Source organism: Mastigoproctus giganteus, chromosome 11 (genome assembly GCF_048544385.1).
Source record: "Mastigoproctus giganteus isolate SK-2022 chromosome 11, ASM4854438v1, whole genome shotgun sequence".
Classification (NCBI taxonomy): domain Eukaryota; kingdom Metazoa; phylum Arthropoda; class Arachnida; order Uropygi; family Thelyphonidae; genus Mastigoproctus; species Mastigoproctus giganteus.
In genome coordinates this window covers 108,825,323-108,843,470 of record NC_143585.1, presented here as the reverse complement: position 1 = coordinate 108,843,470, position 18,148 = coordinate 108,825,323, and the positions used below count along the sequence as shown (strand labels likewise).

General features: G+C 37.1%; 1 protein-coding gene across 1 annotated transcript in view; it reads left to right on the top strand.

The window, feature by feature from the left end:
* LOC150078342 (glycerol-3-phosphate acyltransferase 1, mitochondrial-like) overlaps nt 1–18,148 on the top strand; it is a 237,659-nt gene that overhangs the window by 128,356 nt on the left and 91,155 nt on the right. Inside the window, exon 8 of the mRNA XM_090384299.1 lies at nt 14,421–14,517. Within this exon, the coding sequence (XP_090240425.1) occupies nt 14,421–14,517 (97 nt within the window). The remainder of the gene's footprint in view (nt 1–14,420; nt 14,518–18,148) is intronic.

The following is an 18,148-nucleotide window of genomic DNA, read 5'->3' as shown; positions in this document are numbered from 1 at the left end:
TGCAAACTTCGACACTAAGCCTGATATACCTTCATCAATATCATTGATAAATATACAAAACAACAGTGGGCCCAACACCAAACCCTATGGGACTCCGACTCTACTAATAACATTAGTCCACAGTGTAAAAGGGTGGTAGCTCGAACAGTGCAAAAATTTTCCAGTATTCGTTGACTTCCTATAAATTTTAAAACATCAGATTTAATTGCATATTTGCTTTACCCCCTTTTTGAATTATGGCCAAATTTACCCACCGTTATCTGGTGCCAGCTACCATTGCTTTTATTAATTTATCATTTTGACTTAATCATTTTTACTTTACAGGTCACTCCTTTCTAATTGGCATTACAGTTCAGCCTATAATTTTACATATTTCATCATAACATATAGGAGATTCACATTATTTTTCCCTTTTTATACCACACCTACTTTTTCTCATATTTCTGCTATCCTTTTAGCTTTTGGCATTCTGTATAATTTACATATCCATCTTTACACCTAACTTTCTTATTTATTAAAACATACATATATAAACTTCTGCATCCTTTGCTGCTGCTTTGAGTGCCCTGGTACATTTGTCATATCTAATTTATTTTTATTTTTATCTTTCCACTACTACTCCAGATTTTAACCCATTATTATTATATCTCATAATTCATATATATATATAATTTAAATAAAAGTAAAAGAAATGGGTACCACTGGAATGGCAAACTATTAGAGCAAAAATTAAAAATAAACCAATACATAAAAAAGTAAAATGAGGGGGAATCAAGATAAGGGTATTGTAGAAGGAACCCTCCTAAAATAACTTAAAAAAAGCCATTTAATAAAATACCAAATAACATAAATTTGCAAAATGCCAATTAAAATTTAGAATTTAGCCATGTCCGGAATATAATAGGTGGTAGATGACTTTCATCAACCGGTGAAATACCACCACTTTGCTTATTGGAGGCTTGAAGTGGTGAAATCCATGTTTAGTCTCTAGAGCAAAGTTTCCGGCATCCCCCTCCCCCCATACTTCTCCTTCAACCCATGCACGGTACTAAGTACTATAGGTTTTGATACCTTTCGTGTTTGGGGTTTTCATAAAAAAAAAAAAAAAAAAAAAAAAAAATAGCATTAGGTCCAAATTACATGAAATATCACTAAAAACAGAGAGGAAAACCAATTACAATGTGTTACCAATAAAATGAAAATAAATAAATAAAATAGACTGACTATTATGCCCCATCTCGTTGGAGGATTACAAGGCCAGTAATGGTCAGGGAATCATTAGACAAATCCATCAGTGCCAATACACTGACTGACCCACAAATCTAATGGATTGGAATAATGATGGCCCTTATGCAGCAAAAAATTATTTATTCTATTGAAAAAATAAATTTTTTTTCCAGTAGATATATATATATATATATATATACACTCAGGGCTTTTTTTGTGACGGTACGCAACGGTACGGCGTACCGGCACCTTTTTTACAGCGTGCCAGTATGGGTGACACGGCTGGCACGCAGTCGGTGTCAGCCATGCTAGCTGCTTCCATCTATTAAGGAGATCATGTGACAATGGGCGGGGTCAGCACCCGTAAATCACGGCCGTATCGCTAGCAGTCTGGAAGGGGTACCTGTTTCTGAATCTCGACCAAAACTTCATTATGAAATTATTTTTACTTATTTTTTTACTTGGTACTTACCGTATTTTTACATTTTACTTATTATTTTTTATTTATTAAATAAGACTCACCTTTGACTTATTTTTAATATACTTGTATAATAAATTTATGCTTAATAAAATGTGTGTTAATAAAATTAATGGTCGAGATTCAGTATTGGATATAGCGTACCAACTGCTAGCGATACGGCCGTGATTGACGGGTGCTGACTCTGCCCAGTGTCACGTGATCCTTAACAGACGGAAGCAGCTGGCATGGCTGACACCCACTGTGTGCCAGCCGTGTCACCTGTGCCGGCATGGAATTTTTCTTGATAGCAAAGAATGAGTACCGGCACCTATTTTTTTACAAAAAAAGCACTGTATATACTTATATTTGAATAACGTTTAAAATAGAATAAAAATGTACATCAGAGGCAGCAAAAAGCATATTTCTCTACGTGATGCTTGAAATATAACCATACAAATAAATTAGAATGAGAGTTAAAAAAATAAAATAAATAATGCCAGATTTTTAAATTTAATTTCGACTAATGAATAACGTTTAAAATAGAATAAAAATGTACATCAGAGGCAGCAAAAAGCATATTTCTCTACGTGATGCTTGAAATATAACTATACAAATAAATTAGAATGAGAGTTAAAAAAATAAAATAAATAATGCTAGATTTTTAAGTTTAATTTCGACTATTTTCACTCTTGTCTTGCCATATTGCTGGCATTATTTTATTTTTTTTTTATTTTTAACTCTCATTCTAATTTATTTGTATGGTTATATATATATATATATATATATATATATATATATATATATATATATATATATATATATAATTAGTATTTATATATATATATATATATATATATATAACTACAGAAAACATGGAAAAATATGGGGAAATAAAAAGAATTACTTATTGCTAAAAATCTCACAATTTCAACATCTTTGTCAAGGGTCAACCATCAAAATAACAGGAAAGACAGCAACAAGTAGGGCCACTTCTTGCTGTCTTTCCCCATGATTTTGATGGTTGACTCTTGATGAAGATGTTGAAATCATTAGATTTTTATCAATAAGTAATTCTTTTTTATTTTTTCATATTTTTCTATGTTTTACGTAGTTCCAATCCCCATTTCATAGCTCATTTTCTATTCTCATCCTCTCAATTAACTTATATATATATATATATATATCCCCAACCCTATTATTTTCCTAGGGAACTCCAACCCTTGCTTGTCTCGCTCACTGATTTTTTTTATTCAGGAGGGGAGGGATCAATCAAATAATAAATAAAAGATAAATTTAAAAAGTTTTTACTTTTTAAATTTATTAACCTATTTCTTGTCTTATGGACAAATTGCTGAAAACTTCTTTGCATATAGTAGTCTGGATTGTATTAATCAAGATTGTTTGAGAAAATAATCCTACACTTCATTGTGCTAGTAGGTGAATCTGTTATTCATTAAATTCTCAAATGCACTGTTGTGACTGGTTTCAGACCTATTTGAGTTGCTCATCAGACAACAGGTAGCTTCAATTAGTGACTTGTGCCAAATGTTGAATAATGAGCAGCTGAGCTGTGTTCAGAAGAACAATTTCCAATTGAAAATGCAACCTTTGTTGTGTGTATACTGAAACCCCTATTAGTAGGATGTATTGGTCAAATATAGCAATTTAGTAAAGAAGTGAGGTACTATTTTGATGTAGTTATTGAAGTAGTTTTAGAAAGTAATGTTATCATCATCATCAGCCATTTTCAATCCACTGCAGGATGAAGGCCTCTCCAGCAACTTTCCAGTTCCTTCTGTTTTGAGCACTGGCCATCCATTTACTACCCACAAACTCATGAATTCCATCTATCCACCTCCGCCTTTGTCTTCCAGGTTTTCTTCTAGCTCCTCTTGGATACCATTCTGTTATTTTCGTAGTCCATGTGTCATCATGTCTTCGAGAATGTCCTTTACTTGGGTTTTTTGCCTAATCCATGTGTTTCTCTTCTTATCTAACAGTCTGATTCCCAATATGATTCGTTCCATTCTTCGCTGTGTAGTTCTCAGCTTCTCTTCCATTCTTTTGGTGAGTGCCCAAGTTTCACTTCCATAAGTCATGGTGGGGAGTATACATTGGTTCATTATTTTACGTTTCAGGGATATTGCTCTTCAGTATGTGACTATATTTCCTGAATGCTATCCATCCAAAATTTATTCTTCGCTTGACTTCCAGCCATTTATTATTACAGCTAATAACTTGTCCCAGATGAGTATATGACTCCACCTTTTCAATTACTGCTCCTTCAATCATTATTTCCCTTTCTGTGGCATACTTGTTCATCATTACTTTTGTTTTAGCCATATTCATCTTTAGTCCAAAATCCTTACTAGCTGTGCATAACTGATTAAGATTTTCCTCTAATTCTTTGGGATCATGGCTTATGACCACAATGTCATCTGCAAATCGTAAATGGTTTATGTACTCTCCGTTCACATTGACTCCTTTCTGCGACCAGTCTAATCTTCTGAAAGCTTCCTGAAGGGCAGCAGTAAACAGCTTCGGAGATATTGTGTCTCCTTGTCGAACTCCTTTCTCAATTTTAAATTTCCTACTGTCTTTGTCTAGTCTAATAAAGGAAGTAGCACTCTCATATATTTTCTTCAAAATCATAATATATGGGGTATCTATGCCTTGTCTTTGCAGTGCCCGAAACATTGCCTTATGCTGTATGGAGTCAAATGCCTTTTCATAATCCCCAAATGCCAGGCATAATGGTGTTTTATATTCATTTGCTTTCTCCATTAGCTGTGAAATTAGGTGAAGGTGATCCATAGTTGAGAATCCTGTCCTAAAGCCAGCTTGCTCTTTCGGTTGATTCTCATCAAGTATTCTTTCTAATCTGTTATTAATGACCCTTGTGAACAACTTGTAGATGTGGGATAACAAGCTAATTGGTCTATAATTTCCAATTTCTGATTTATCTCCTTTCTTATGCAGCAAAACTATGATTGCATTATTCCATTGCTTAGGCGTCACACCTTTTCTAATGCACTTTGTGAAGAGCCTTGCCAGTTTTTGTGTTATGTCTCTTCCTCTCAATTTTAACAACTCTACAGTAACTTCATCTTCTCCCGGGGCTTTCTGATTCTTCATTTTCTTCAATGCATGTTCTACCTCATCAGGAGGCACCTCCGTAGCCAGGTGGGAAGGAGCAGCAGTGCGCAGCACACGCTTCTTGATTAGACCGGGGTTCAAGCCCGTCACCACCAAATACGGAGGATGCGGAAAGGTCAAGGAATGACCACCGCATATCCCGGAGGGAGCAATATGGCCTTAGTTGCTAATGCTCCTAAAAACCAACCAAACAAACAAACAACCTCATCAGGAAGAATATTGGGTATGTCGTATGTGTTGCTACTTTGCAATCCATCTTCCCCACTGCTGGCATCATTCCCCTGCTCCTTGTATAATTCTCTATAATAGTCTTCTGCTATTTGAATTATGCCTTCTCTGCTGTTTATAAGTACACCATCGCTATTCTTCAGTTTCAGTATCATTTGTCTTTCTGTATTACTGCTCATGGCTGCTGATTTAAATCCTTTGTTTTCCCTTAATGCTTGTTCTACTTTTCTTGTGTTAAATCTTCTTATGTCCTCTCTGAGTCTCTTTCTAATGGCTTTGCATAACTCAGTATACTCAATTTTCTCCCTGTCAGTGTTTTTCTTGCTTTTCATTTGTCGTCTTTGGTTCATCATGACAAGTGTTTCTTGACTAATTTTTTCTTCTTTGGATTTCTTTTTCCCTATAGGTTTCTTGGGCTTTATCACTTTCAAAAAGTTGTAATATTCCTCGTCGATATCTTGGTCCTCAGCAGTCTGCAGAAGCTCAAACCTGTTCTTAAGTTCCAGTACATACTGCTTTTTCTCCTCTTCTGTTATCTCAAAGACCTTTGTATTATTTACTCGAGTCAGTTTTTTCCTTTCCTTTCCTACCTCTATATCAAGTGTACATCTTACCATTCTGTATCACTTCCAACATTTACCTTATTCAGGACGGTAACATCATTCACAATATATCTTCTGTTAGTGAGGATGTAGTCGATTTCATTAGTAGTTAATCCATTTGGACTCTTCCACGTCTACTTTCTGTTCACCCTTTTCTTGAAAAAAATTGTTCATTACTGACAGTTCTTGAGATTCTGCAAATTCCACAAGTCTTTCACCACTTTCATTTCTTTCACCAATTCCAAAATTTCCTATAGTTCCCCTTTCTGCACTGTTTTGTCTTTTTCCAACCTTAGCATTGAAGTCTCCCATAATAATAGTGTAGTGGGTTTTCTGCTCATCTAGAAGACTCTCAATTTCAGTGTACATTTCTTTAACCGGCCCCGGGTGCCAAGCGTATTTCGAGGCCAAGCGATATTTTTGCGATATATAGAGAGCTCTTGTAAAGTGATTGAAGTTATTTCCTTTTAAGTTCCTACATTTCTATCAACAGCTTTTCGTTAAAACTAGTTCTATACTTGAAAACCACTAGTTAGAACACAGAAAGGAAACACACCTTTCTTTTTCCTATATTTCTTATTCTATTAATCAACTAACACTTCAACCGCTTGGCCTCCGAGCGGCACTGCTCCTGCCTCCCCGTGGCGTGGCCGGAAATCTGGGGGAAAAGTTTTCCCCCAGGGCTAAAAGGAGCAACGATGGATAAAAGTGACTATCCACCTCTAGAGCCTTCAAACTCAAGGCTAGATAAACCAAACGATGAAGACCTGAATCAACCAAAAAGGCTCCGAAGTGCAGTGCAATGAAATGCCAAACTTTCTGGTCATACACTCTCTCTCCAACCAACCAGTCGGAAAATTATCACCATTCGTCATCCAAAGATTTCTGGAATCGATTGCTGGAACACCAAAAATGGTTAAACGACTGCAATCCGGAGACCTATTAATTGAAACAGCCAACTCCAAACATTCCGAGTGGCTGCTCAAAACAACGACATTCGGTGGCCTGCCAGTAACTATTACTCCACACAACACCTTAAATTCCTCAAAAGGCGTTATAACCGAATGGGACCTACTTACAATATCAGAAGAGGAATTAGTTCAAGAACTGAGTAATCAAAAAGTAACCAACGCCAAACGCATAATGACTAAAAAAGATGGAAATCTCGTCCCAACTAGGTCAATCATTTTAACCTTCAGTACCCCAGATTTGCCATCCTCAGTAAAAGCTGGCTATTTAAACTTCCGAATTCGGGCTTATATTCCTAATCCCATTCGTTGTTTTAAATGCCAAAAATATGGACATTCCCAACAAGCATGCAGAGGAGAAGCTATTTGTCCTATTTGTGGTTCCAAGGAACATACACAAGCAGACTGTTCAGCCTCAAGTCCCATTTGCCCCAACTGCAAAGAAAGTCACCCAGCTTTTTCAAAATCCTGTGAAATGTGGAAAACAGGGAAGAAAATTCAAAAATATAAAATTGAACACAAAGTCACATACCCTGAGGCACGCAGACAGGTTATGTTGACCATGCCCAGTCGTTCATATGCATGTCACACTCGAAGCTTTATTACAACAGCAGTACAAACAGATGTATCAATACCCCCCAGCACATCTATGGCTAATTGGGTTAAAAATACATTATCTAATTCAGGAAAAGACACACATCAAACTAAAACCAGTGAGTCGACCAACACTCCAATCAGCATCCCAACTGATACTTGGACAGCATCGCATGATAAAGAAAAATTAAAAACTACCAAAGACAACAAGAAACCTTAATCATCCACCAATAGTATGGAAGTAGATGTACACTCAGATCTTGAAGAACCCATACTAGAACTTCATGCAAATGACACTATGGATACTGGGTGCCCCAGCTTTCCAAAAAAAGACCGGAAAAAGTGCTCAAACAAAAAACAGTCTGATGAATCATCCTCAACTAAACCTAAATGAACCACAGTATCTTACAATGGAATTGCAGAGGTTTTCGTTGCAACACTGACGATATTAAATACCTAATTAACTGATATTTTCCAGTTGCTTTCTGTCTACAGGAAACTTACCTGACCTCACAAATTTGTCCTTCGATAAAGAACTATTGCCTTTATCGAAGAGATCGAAATACCGCTAATGCTGCCCATGGTGGTGTAGCAATTCTAGTAAACTCGAAGATCCCAACTAGACATATCCCACTCCAAACTGAAATAGAAGCTGTTGCTGTTCGCATAACTCTCCATAGTGCAATAACACTTATCTCAATCTACCTACCACCAAACCGTACTTACTCTTTAAAAGATCTTGAAGACCTCTTTATACAGATACCTCCACCTCTCTGTATATTAGGGGAATTTAACGGGCACCACCCATTATGGGGCTCTCCCAAATTGGATAGACGTGGCCGACAAATTGAAAGCTTTTTAGAGGCACTAAATTTCAGTATACTCAATACTGGTGCACCGACACATGTACAGCTCCCAGCAGGACACACTTCAGCAATAGATCTCTCAATTTGTTCACCAGTACTAGTCCCAACCATAGAGTGGTATGTAATAAATGATCCCATGGGCAGTGACCACTTCCCAATAGTATGCAACTTTCTGATAGCAAAGACTCCTTAAATTCAACCGTGCAGAAAGTGGAAATTTGTCCGAGCAGACTAGGCAAAATTTCAATCATCAATCGACCTTGATGAGAAAAAAATCCGCCTCGAACATATTGATGATGCCACAGAGTACATCACGTCGCATCTTCTAAATGTGGCTAAAAACACAATACCACTATCAAATCCCTCGGGCCGAAAGCATCATAATTACTGGTGGAATGACAAATGCACCACAGCAAAGAGAGCAAAAAATAAAGCCTGGAATTTGTTTCGGCAATGTCCGAGCACAGTAAATCTCATTAACTATAAGAAATTAAGGGCAAAAGCACGCTTCATACAAAAGCAAGCAAAGAAAGAATCCTGGACCCGTTTTGCCTCCAGTTTTCACAGAAATACTGACTCCAAAATAATATGGAAAAAAATTAGACAGCTGTCTGGTAAGTTTCCTACCATACCTTCTCCAATCCTCTCTTGGAATGGGAAAGATCTCTCTAATCCAGCAGATATAGCTAATGCTTTGGGAAATACTTTTGCCGAAATCTCAGCAGCAACAGCCTATCCTACCTCATTCCAAAGAATTAAAAACACTGAAGAAAAGCATGCTATTCATTTTCAAACTGCTCGTATTCTCCCATATAACAAACCTCTGCAATATTCTGAACTTTTACATGTCATTAAAACTGCCCGCAATGGTGCTGCCGGGCCAGATGGGATTTATTATGTCATGCTACAACATCTTGATGACAAAGCTTTGCGCTGCCTCCTGGTCTTTTACAATCGCATATTTTTAGAAAATGTTTTTCCAGCTTCTTGGCATCACTCTACAGTTTTGGCATTCCTGAAACCTGGAAAAGATCCATCCAACCCGAATAGCTATAGACCCATATCTCTCTCAAGCTGCCTCAGCAAAATTCTTGAGAAAATTATCCACAGAAGACTCGTCTGGATCATAGAGTCGGAACAGCTAATGAGCCATAGTCAATATGGCTTTCGTCAAAACAGGTCATGCCTAGATCTTATGGTCAAGGCTGAATTTGCCATCCGTAATGCTTTTGTCAAACATGAACATCTAGTAATGGTTTCAATAGACATAGAGAATGCTTTTGATACCACCTGGCGGTATGGTATACTTAGTGATCTTTACCTTCTCGGACTACGAGGCAACCTTCCTATATTTATTCAGAACTTCTTACATACTAGATCATTTCAAGTTCGATACCAACATGCCCTTTCCACAACTTTCATCCAGGAAGAAGGTGTTCCACAGGGATCAGTACTGAGTGCCACTCTTTTTGCTCTGAGAATAGATTCTATCACTAAGCAGCTTCCAAATACAGTTGAGACTTACCTTTATGCAGATGACCTTTCCATCTCCTCAAAACATGAGGTCTATTGAAAGACAGCTTCAGATATCACTTAATAAAATTCAACAATGGGCGAGCCTGAACGGCTATCGGCTCTCGCAGCAGAAAACAGTTGCCATCCACTTCTGTAGACAACGCAAACTCCATCCAGATCCTGAACTTCAAATTTCTAACATCTTTATCCCGGTTACCAGTAACATCAGATTTCTTGGATTAATCCTTGACAACAAGTTAAATTTCCTAGATCATATTAAAAATGTACGGACTTCATGTCTAAAAAAGTTAAACATACTCAGAGCTTTATCTGCCCAAACGTGGGGTGCAGATCGTACCTCGCTTCTTCGTTTATACAGGGCATTAATCAGATCCCGTCTCGATTATGGTGCTCCAATCTATGATTCTGCCAGAAAGAGTGTATTACGCTGGCTTGATCCAATTCAGCACAGTGCTTTGAGAATTGCAATTGGTGCATTCAGAACGTCGCCAGCACATAGTCTCTACATTGATGCTCACGAACCCCCACTAACTTTACGTAGGAAAACACTGTTACTCAAATATGCTGTAAAGATACAAAGTTGTGCCTCTCATCCCGTTCAGTCATACCTTTTCAACCCACCGTTAGAAATCCTATACCGAAACAAACCTAGCATAGTAAAACCAGCTGGTCTTCGCCTTCTTGAATTGCAGCAAGTTTGGAATATTTCCTTCCATTCCGTACAACAAGTAGCCACATGTAGTTAGCCACCATGGACTCCTCCTCCTCTTCCAACCTGTGACACTTACCTCTGTCAGTGGAGAAAGAATACTTTGCAAGCATCAAATTTCAAACAAATTCATGCAGTTCACACTCAAAGATATACTGATTTCTCCCCAATCTATACAGATGGCTCTAAATCTAATTCAATTGTTGGAGCAGCTGCAGTGTTTCTGAATACAACTCTATCAGTTTCCCTTCCATCAGATTTTAGTATATTTTCTGCTGAATTATATGCAATTAAACTAGCTTTAGAAAATCTCTGCTCTGACAGTTCCTTAAAATCAGTTATTTACACTGATTCACTCAGCTCAATAACATCGTTATGTAATTTTTCAGATAAAGTTCACCCTGTTCTAGATGAAATCAGAAGCTTATTACTGCAAATTAAAAAACGAAACCAACTGGTCATTTTTTGCTGGATTCCAGCCCATTGCGGTATTTTAGGCAATGAACTGGCCGATAAAGCTGCAAAAAATCCATCTACCATTGAATTAACTAATATCCCTGTTCCAGCATCAGATTATGCGCTAACCATTCATGCTGCTTGCCTATCCCAATGGACAGCACTCTGGCACTCTCAGACTAATAATAAACTCTTTCAGTTTAAACATGATCCGAAAATTTGGCGCTCCAGTATCCGTACATCGAGACAAGAAGAAGTAGTCCTTTCAAGGGCAAGAATAGGACATACACATCTGACCCACCTTCATTTACTCACAGGAGATGATCCACCACAATGTACACATTGTTCTAATAATCTGACTGTAAAACATATAAGCCAGAACTTCATCCTTGATCTCACTGGTTAAACTTCATAAACCAATAACTCTTGAAAATCTCATTGGTGATAAGGCAAATATTTTTGAATTTTTTGACTTTCTCAGGCAAACTGGGCTTTTCAATTATTTCTGATTTCAGATTTTCTTTTTTCTTTTCTTTGGATTTAGGGAAAACTCATGTCTTAATATAATAAGTGAATAGGCACATTATAGCCTTAGCAGCTTATGTGCCATTAAACCTCCAGAGCAACAGCAACATTTCTTTAACCTCTCCATCATCATGGCTCGATGTTGGTGCATAAATCATTATAATCTTTAGCTTGTACCTCTTAGAAATCTTGAGTATTAGTCTTGATACTCTTGGTGATGTACTTTTGAATTCCAAAATGTTGTTTTTAAAATCTTTATGGACTAGAAACCCAACTCCACCTTCACTCCTTTCACTGTTTCCATTGTCTTCCATCTGTACAGCAGATTTCCACTTGATAAACTTATAAGTGATTCATTTCTTCTTGTTTCAGCCAAACCGATGATATTCCAATTCACATTTTCTAATTCCTTTTCCAGCTGTAATATCCTGTCTTCACCGATGAGTGATCTTACGTTATAACAGGCCACGTTCAGCTTCCGTGCATGGCAGCCTGGTCGTACCCAGAGATTCTTAGCACCCTCTGCTTCCACTCTGATCCTCTCGCTGCCGTAAGAGGGAGAGTGAAAGCTGCTGGGGACTGAGGGCCATTTGTTTCGTCGTGCTTTCATATGCTGGAGGGTTTGGTCTTTTCCTCTTCACGCTGACCAGGCATCTTGAAGAGAACCACTCTACACGTTCGTTGCCACCTAAGTGACGTAACAGGCCTTACCATCGAGAAGGTGTGCATGAGTGGATTTTAGGGAGGCAGGCCAACCGGACTTCTCCTAAATCTTCTGTAATAGAGAGATATTGGATCCATCATGTTTTAGGCTGAGTGTCTGATAACACACAAGATACCTGTTCCCCTCTAGGCCCCAGTAATGTTATACTGTGTTATGTTTTTCTGTCACTAATTGAGGTTACCTATTCTCTGATAATTGACCCAATTAGATACAAAACTGGTCACAAATGAGTTTTTAATGAATAACAGCTTCACTTACTTGGTGATGGAAAAATTATTTTTGATTAAAAGTGATATTAGTTACATTAGTCTGACTTGTGTGATGAACGTAGTTCATTTCTAAAGAGCCTAAGCCCAAGCTCTGTCACTGTCACAAGAGAGGACAATAGTGTCTCAGACAGTCACAGAGGAAAAGCATAATGCATTGTAGCATTATTTTTTCAAATAATTTCAATGCCTTTGTTTAAGTGGTACCCCATTTTAGTAAATTGCTGCAGTGGGCCAAAGCAGCCTACTAATAGGAGTTTTATTATTCACATAATGAAAGTTACATTTTCAGTTGGAAGTTTTTTTCCAAACACTGCTTAGCTGCTCATATAGATTCAATACATTTACTCACTGCTCAACACAGAGTCGTTAGTTGAGGCTTCCTGTGGTCTGACAAGTGATATAAATAGATGTGAAACTATTTACAGCAGTGCCTTTGAATTTGTAATGAATAATAGGTAATGAATAACTGGGAAATGATTTTTGCTTAAAAGTGCTATTAGTTATTTTAGGTCAACTCACGGATAAACTTCTGAAGAGCCTAAACCCAAGCTCTGTTGCTGCCACAGGAGAGCAAAGGTGGTCCCAGACAGTCACAACAGAGAAAAAACAATGCAGTGTAATACCCTGCTTCTCTACTGAATTAATTAAGGCTCTGGCACTTGTAATTTAAATTTTAATGTTGGCTGTCATTTTACATTGAGATAATGTAAAATGCACATATCTGATAATGTCAAAAATTGTTTTTTGCTGATCTATGTGAAGACAAATGAAATTGATTGTTTGCATTTACATTTGTTGATTGTCATAGTGAAAGCTATAACTGTACAGGGAAACTGTTTTCTATAAAAAAAAAAAGGAAAAAAAGTAAATTGTAGCCATCCTTCATATAGAATAGCGTCACCCTATTTCTTGCTGGTTAATGTTAAAGGGTAAATGATTGCTTTGTAGACTTTCTGAACAGTCAGGAGTGTCCTGCCACAGAGGTTGTCATTAATACAGTTTTGTGTCTGAATTCAATTGTGTTGATCTTTTACAGTTTATCTTTTAATTATTAGTATATTGACTCCTACCTAATACAAAATTTGCCTGATATTTATTTGCTTGATATCTGATATTTAAGGATGTGCCATATGATAAACCTCACCGTTGAAAAAGGAGGCCTCTGAAAGCTACGGTGTTTTAGCGCTTTTTATTGGTTTTATTATCCTGTGTTTTATCTACATTGTTTTATTGTAATTTATTCATTGCAGTTTAAAATTTCATATTTTATTGTACAAACAGTTACCTTTTTATCAGTTTTATCCAGTGGAATTATATCATTCTATTTATTTCATTTATTTACATCATTATTATTTTAATATAACACAACACTATTTATAACGCTTGGTGTAGGATTGAGCAGTTATTATGAATATGAATATTCCCAACCCCAGAGGCCTATTTTGAAGATACAGAATTTGCTGTAAATCATCAGAATTCAAAATATATTCATTACATTGACTGTTACACTATGGCTCCTGATTGGTTATCAGCAAGCAGTAAATTTCTTGAGTTAGTTATTAGCTCTTATTGCTGAAATCACGTCCTGCCTCAACATTAAGAACACTATGGACACTATGAAAATTATAATTAAAATATTAGTGCTTGTACAATTTCTGACTGCTTTTATGTAATTTGGAAATCAAATGAAAAAGAAAATGCTGATAGTATTGAGTTCATGAAGTGACTAGTACATGAATTTTTTTTTGTTTCATTTGTTCCTTTAAGCAAAAAAAAGAATTTGTATGATTGTTATTATATTCAAAACTAAAAGTTAATGCTATAAACTTGTTTCTATCAAACAAGAATTTTAAACTTTATTAATGACGTGATGTAATGTTGCTGAAATGGAAGATGGATTTCTTAAAAAAAAAAAAATCAATATCAGAATTAATAGAGAAAGATGGAAAGAATTTCTATCACTGATTGGAAAACCAGTCAATGATATAGATATATCACTGACTGGTTTTCCGTGTGCCTTTTTGTTATTCTAGCATAATTATATCATCATAAAAATTTATTTCATGGAAAAATAATAATTAAATTTTTTGTTTTATTTAGAATTGCAGCATGGGTAATGTATAAACTTTTGGGACGAATGCTTAGTGGAATTCATATTCAGAAAGAACAGATTGAATCTTTAAAACAAGTGTCTGAGGTAACTTAATTTTGTTAATATTGCACTTAAATTTTCTTTATATAATATAACATTAATATATTTGATGTAATATACATAAAGAATATCCATTCAGTACACACCACTCTGTTGAAAAGGTTTAATGATGTGCTTGAGTTTCCTTTTTATGTGATAGTATTATTCAAATCCTATCACAACAAACTTGGAGTGCATAAATCATTTTATTGTGCTGAAATTGTGTTTTAATGATTAACATTCAAAATTATTCCAAGAGAACCATTACCTGATTAACTTCTGCTCCACTTATCTGATTAACTTCTGCTCCACTTATCTGATTAACTTCAACTGCACTTTTCTACTATATAGAAGTACTAATTTCTGCTTTGTTTTATTCAGATATCCATTTAAAAAATCAATATGAAACTACAAAATTATCACTGCAGAAGTAAATATATTTGTTCACAGATTAGTAGTAAGCATTACTAATTAGTAGAGGCATATGATGCAAGAAAGCAAGCTTATATGGCATTAGCCAAAATAAAACACCTTTTCCATTTTACCCATCCATTCACTCAAAATGTTTGTCTAGTTCTTCCTTGAATTTATTTAAGCTATCAACTTCCACAACGACAGAAGTTTGTTCCAGAAATCAGCTATCCACTGGCTAAAGGCAAATTTCTGTACATCTGTTTGACAAATATCTTTCCTAAATTTCAGTGTCTGCCGATTCAGGTTTGTAATCTGAGCAAGAGAAAGAATCCCATCAGCATTGAGCCTGCTCAATCCATTCAAAGCCTTGTACACCTCAATCATATCACCTTACAGGTGCCCAGTCTCCAGACACTGCAATTTGCAGAACTTAAATCTTTCTTCATTACAGCATCTCTTTGTTCCCCTCACCAGTCTTGTTGCCCTACTCTGTACTCTTTCTAGCAACTGTATATCCTTCCTAAAATGAGGCTTCCAGACTTGTACACAGTACCCAAGGTGTGGCCTGACCATTGCCTTATACAAGGGGATAATCACCTCCTTATCCCTGCTAGCAAAATTCCAGTATGTCATTGACAAGACCCCCATGGCCTGCTCTGGCTTACAGCCAAACTGCTCAGAAAACTTCATATCTGACTGCACAATTACCCTCAGATGTCCTTCATTCTCCACTACCCTGACCGTAACACCACACAGTTGGTACATTTCTCTGAGGTTACTGCTACCCATATGCAGTGCTTTGCATTTGTCAATGTTAAACTTCAGTTGCCACTTCTCAAACCATCTGTCCAACTTTTCTAGAGCCTGTCATTAGTGTCATTAACAACCCTGCCAACCTTTGTATCATCTGCAAACTTTGACATTAAGCTTGATATATATAGCTTCATTAATATTATTGATAAACTTACAAAACAACAATGGGCTCAACACCGAACCCTGGGGACTCCACTAATAACATTAGTCCATGAAGTACAGTGTCCTTTGATTACCACTCTGTCTTCTCCCACTCAACCATCCCTTTATCTGTAGCAGCAATTTGCCCTTAATGCCATACTGCTTCAAGTTGTATGGTAGTCTTCCATGTGCAACAGTATCAAAAGCTTTCTTGAAATCCAAGTATATGATATCAGAATTATTTTTTGCTTCCAGTTCCTTTGTGACCACATAATAGTATCCAATCAAATTGATTAGATAATACTTCCCCTTAACAAACTCGTGCTTTGTCTGAATTATTACTGCAGTCTTGTCTAGATGATCCTGCAATGCTTCATTAACCAGTGACTCCATTATTTTCCCCAGAACAGAAGTTAAACTAACAGGTCTGTAATTACTAGTGTCATCGTTTGATCCCCCTTTGTGAATTGGAGATACATTTGCACATCTCCAGTCATTGGGGACCTCTCCTGAGTCCAATGATACTCTCATAATTATGGCTAAGGGTTTGCTTACTTCCTTTGCCACATCCTTTAGTATTGCTGGATAGATCCCATTTACCCCAGGTGCCTTTCTTATGTTTAACTTCAACTATTTCTCCTCTACTTTGCTCTCAGTTATCATGAAATCATTTAGTTCCCTGTTAGAGTTTGATAAACATCTGGCCTTCCCCTCCCTGAATAACTCCTAGTGTGAAAGTAGATGCAAAATAGTCATTTAGTTCGGTAGCTGTCTGAGAATGATCATTTGCAGTCAAACCATTGATATCAAATGGACCAATCTGATTTATCCCCTTTAGCATTAGCATTAGCATTAGCATTAGTAGAGGCATATGATGCAAGAAAGCAAGCTTATTCAGCATCAGCCAAAAAAAAAAAAAAAAAAACCCTCTCCCATTTCACCCCTCCGTTCGTTCGAAATACCTGTCCAGTTGAGCTTTAAATTTGTTTAGGCTATCAACTTCAACAACAAGTGATGGAAGTCGGTTCCACCAACCAACCACCCGCTGGCCAAAGGCAAATTTCCGCACATCTATCCGACATCCGTCCTTCCTCAATTTGAATTTATGCCCTCTGAGGTGATTATTCTGAGAAAGATGAAGAATCCCATTGGCATTGAGCATGCTCAAACCATTCAAAGCCTTATACACCTCTATCAGATCACCTCGCCGGTGCCTAGTCTCCAGGCTCTGTAATTTGCAAAACTTAAGCCTTTCTTCGTAAGAGCAACCCTTTGTTCCATTTATTAATCTTGTTGCCCTTCTCTGTACCCGTTCCAGCAGCTCTACATCCTTCTTGAAATGAGGCCTCCAGACCTGTATACAGTACTCAAGATGTGGCCTAACCATTGCCTTATACAAGGAATAATCACCTCCTTATCCCTGCTAGAAAAATTCCTGTATATCATTGACAAGACACCATGAGCTACTCTTGCAGCTCGTCTGCACTGCTCAGAGAACTTCATATCTGCCTGCACAATTAACCCCAGGTCCTTTTCATTCTCCACCACTGTCAGTGTAGTACCGCAGAGTTGATACATTGCTCTGGGGTTACTGTTACCCATATGTAGTACTTTACATTTGTCAATGTTAAACTTCATTTGCCACCTCTCAGCCCATCTGTTCAACCTTTCCAGATCCTGTTGCAGCAGCATAGCGTCAGTAGTGTCCTTAACGACCCTGCCAACCTTTGTATCATCTGCAAACTTAGACATTAAACTTGATATCCCATCATCAATATCATTCATAAACACCGAAAACAACAATGGACCCAACACTGAACCTTGAGGAACTCCACTCATAACATTAGTCCACGTTGAGCAGTGTCCATTGATTACCACTCTCTGTCTTCTGCCACTCAACCATCCCCTTATCCATAGCAGCAATTTGCCTCCAATGCCACACTGCTCCAATTTGTGCAGCAGTCTTCCATGTGCAACAGTATCAAAAGCCTTTCTAAGATCCAAATATATAATATCAAAGTTATTCCCTGCATCCAGTTCTTTTGTGACTACATCATAGTATCCAATCAAATTGGTCAGGCAAGACCTGCCCTTAACAAAACCATGCTGCGTCTGAGCTATAACTGAATTCTTGTCTAGATGATCCTGCAGTGCTTCTTTAACCAGTGCCTCCATTAATTTACCTGGAACAGAAGTTAAACTAACAGGTCTATAATTACCTGTGTCAGCCTTTGATCCTCCTTTGTGAATTGGGGTTACATTTGCACAT